The sequence below is a fragment of the Acanthochromis polyacanthus genome, chromosome 19 (assembly GCF_021347895.1).
Source record: "Acanthochromis polyacanthus isolate Apoly-LR-REF ecotype Palm Island chromosome 19, KAUST_Apoly_ChrSc, whole genome shotgun sequence".
In the NCBI taxonomy this organism is placed as follows: Eukaryota; Metazoa; Chordata; class Actinopteri; family Pomacentridae; genus Acanthochromis; species Acanthochromis polyacanthus.
This window is the reverse complement of record NC_067131.1, coordinates 28,702,875-28,706,570: the sequence shown is the minus strand read 5'-3', so window position 1 is coordinate 28,706,570 and position 3,696 is coordinate 28,702,875. Positions and strand designations below refer to the sequence as shown.

General features: G+C 40.3%; 1 protein-coding gene across 1 annotated transcript; it reads right to left on the bottom strand.

Moving 5' to 3' along the window:
- Positions 1-443: 443 nt before the first annotated feature.
- LOC110963477 (pentraxin fusion protein-like) lies at positions 444-2,843 on the bottom strand. The gene is given in 6 exon segments (XM_051940002.1): positions 444-1,056; positions 1,279-1,282; positions 1,734-1,767; positions 1,770-1,937; positions 2,291-2,357; positions 2,489-2,843. Coding segments are annotated over 5 exon segments (693 nt in total). The 5' UTR covers positions 2,343-2,357; positions 2,489-2,843; the 3' UTR covers positions 444-621.
- Positions 2,844-3,696: the final 853 nt, after the last annotated feature.

The window sequence follows — 3,696 nt, the reverse complement described above, 5'->3', positions numbered from 1 at the left end:
AGAATTTTTAAGGACCCCAGGAAGAATAGCTAACCGAAAGGTATAGCTAATGGGGATCCTAATAAATAAACAATAAACAGTCACAAGGCTAAGAGATGAAAGTTCATGCATGTAGACTTTTCAAAATAAAACCCCATAGTTAGCTGAAAAATAACAGGATGTCAAAATAAATGCTCTGAAATGTCACAAAAGGCTTACCAGGAACTCTGCAATATGCCGGCTTTTCCAAATATAACGAGCTTCTATCTTTTATACCTTATGTGTAATTATATCATGACGTATCAGCCAGCAGAAGCTGCATTCACATTTTCTAGCTTCTATTGGTTTTCAGGGCTACCATTAAATCTACTGATGCCAGAGTCACAGTTTAAAATTCACATTGATCACTGCACTTAGTGTCATATCAATAATTCAGATCTAATTAAAGGACAACAACTCACAACTTAATGCATGAATTTTTATTAGAGCAGAAGAAGTTTGATTGATACTGATTGACAGATTTGTGTTTTCATCATTAAATCATCTTCCTGTACAGGGACTATAACAGGATATTAGAGACAAGATTGAAGAGCTTTATGTTGCTGTACTCAGCATTACAGCATTTCCATCTACAGCTTAGATCTACACTGCACGATTGATGACCTCCACTGTCCCAGTAGCTTTAAGCTGTATGGTTTCCCAGTCAAAGATGTTTCCTTTCTGCACTGTCTTCCCAGAGACCAGGTCTTGGATGGTTCTATCAGACAGAACCGAATCCCACATGTTAACATCAGAGATCTCCCCAACAAAAGACTGATTAGCATCAAAACGACCCAGGAAGCTATCGAGATCTTGTCCGAGGATGACTATTCCTCCTTGGCTGATGGTGTGACCGTTCTTGTAGATTTTGGTCAGGCTTCTCCTTCCATCCATGAAGAGGGCGGCAGCACCAGTACTGGAATCCCAGGTGACGCACAAATGGGTCTGAAGGGCACCGAGCTCAGGGACTTTAAATAAAACTCCTTCTAAAGCAGGGGTGTCAAACTCAGTTCCTGGAGGGCCACTATCGTGCATGTTTTAGATGTTTCCCTCTTCCAACACACCTGATTCAAATGATCAGCTTATCATCAAGCTCAGCAGAAGCCTGATAACGAGCCTGATCATTTGAATCAGGTGTGTTGGAAGAGGGAAACATCTAAAACATGCACGATAGTGGCCCTCCAGGAACGGATCTTGACACCCCTGTTCTAAAGAGCTCCTCAGGTAGAGGGACAATCTGCACACACACATTATTTGTACAGATCTTTTAATGCAAAAATAAGGTTAAAACACTGTGGAGTTCCACAGCTCTGTGTATTACTATGGGGGTATTAAACGATGTGTAAATGTGTGCTGAGATTTGTCTTTTTAAAATGTGTCTGTATTTAGGTTTTCAAATGTGTACAAAGACATGAACAGACATAACTCTCCACACACATTAACAAATAATACCCTGAACATGGGAAAATGTCACTGTCTAGAAAAGCATGAATACAGTTTTTATTACTGCAGCAGTACAGTCAGCAGAAGCTTCCTGGTTGTAGTAGTATGAGCAGTATTTTAATAGATGTTCATACTGCCAGTCATAGTGTTTGAATCAGTAGTTTACGATAAAAAGGGTGAAATTTAACAGCATATGGTCACATCCATCTTAAATTTGGAATGCTGTGTTAAATCTAAAGTAACAGTGTGTTGTTGGTCTTCAGATATTCTACCTGCCGTACTCCTGCCACACATTCAGTTCATCGTGTCTCTGGTCCGATATGAAAAGAGGATGGTCTCTTTTGAGCTGCTGAGCTCTGTGGCCACTCGCATGCACAAAGTGAAAGCCTGCAGCTGCAGAGGTTTCAGAGGGACCAGCTCAACGTAGCTGTCATTGGATTCAATGGGGAACACCACGGTCTTAATCGTGACGCTGCCTGAAACATAAGAGACAAGGTTTTGTCAAGAAAATGTTCAAAAGATCAGGAAAAACCATCAGGATTTAACAAATGAACTGGTAGAAGTATTCAGTCTACTACAATAGAAGACAAAACGCCAGAAATATTCACATTTCTAAAGCTGGAAGCAGATTTTTTTCAGCAGTTTTTGCTGGAAAAATAACTTAAACAACAGATATTCTATTGAACAACTTATCAGTAAATTGTCGTTTTAGCTACTGACTTTGTTAAACTTGAGGGTTATTACCCTGAAGTTAAAAGGAAAACATGACATGAACACTTTTATATATGTAATGTGTTCATAAAGTCACAAAGAAGAGGTAAACAGTCACCAGACAGCGCCATCGAGGCGGCAATGACAAGAAGGACGGCTGAAAGTCTCATTTTCTCGGTGCAGACCTGCAGAAAAATTTGACAATTTTATCAACTCATTTTCATGCAGTTTTAATTTCCATGCAGCACAGGCAGTTTTTAAGTTTGTAGAAAAGGTTAAATGAAAATATTAAAATGCAACAAAGCTGTATACTTACTGGCCTCTGGGGAAGTCCTGCTGCCGATGGACAGTCGACAGTTTTATAGGCTGGTCTCCTAAATCAAACCCCTCCCAGCTGAAACTTACGGATACAGAAGTAAAACTTGCAGTTCTTGATAAATGTGATAACCTGAGATTAGACAAATATGACTCTTTGTGTTATGATCCTGCTCCAGCTCCTGCCCTTCCTCCTTTTGTCCTTTTCCCCATTTTTGCTCATCTGTGTGTTTTCACTTGTTTTTCTTTGGCTCCCTCTGTCTATCATCTCTCCCTCCTGTCTTTCTCCCAGTCACTCACAATCTTGCTCTGCCAGCTGATTACCCAAATGACTGTCAGCTGCAGTAAGCACTGAACTCACCTCACCTGTCTACAAACTATTTAAACCCCACTCACTTGCTGCTGGATCATTGACTCATTTGTCACAGACCCTGTCCCCCCCCCCCCCCAAACCTACCACCTCTGGGATGCTTCCCTCTGTTGTGAATTCCCTCCTCTTGGACTCAATTGTGTTCCTGTCTCATTTTTGGACTTTCCCCAGCCTGTCTTGCCCTCTTGGTTTACAGTCCCCCCCCATAGTGTGAGTACCTCTCCTTAGTTTTGTTGTATTAAGTGGTTTTGTTTTGTAGCATTAGTATAGTTTGGTTTTTGCTCTGCTTCCCCAGTTCTGGTCACTGTTTATAGAATATTTTGGGGTCTCGTTTAATAAAACCCCTTTCCTGATCACCAGACTGCCTGTCTGTCTGTGTCTGCACCTGGGTTCTCCAACCCTTTCTGTAACACTTTGTACATGATCTGTCACAAGATATAACATGGAAATGTAGTTAATTGATATCTAGCATGTACAGTGCCTTGTGAAAGTATTCGGCCCCCTTGAACTTTTCAACCTTTTGCCACATTTCAGGCTTCAAACATAAAGATATAAAATTTAAATTTTTTGTCAAGAATCAACAACAATTGGGACACAATTGTGAAGTGGAATGAAATTTATTGGATATTTTATACTTTTTTAACAAATAAAAAACTGAAAAGTGGGGTGTGCAATATTATCAATGTCTGAATGACAGAATGCATCATTTTAACAGACTGATGAAGCAGAAATGTCACGTATCTCATGTCTGAAAGGGGCTGTAATGAACCTGGAGGTATGAGATCCCAGTTATTCTGCCAGGCTCTGTCAGAATAACAGCTAAACAAGGGAACACAGTG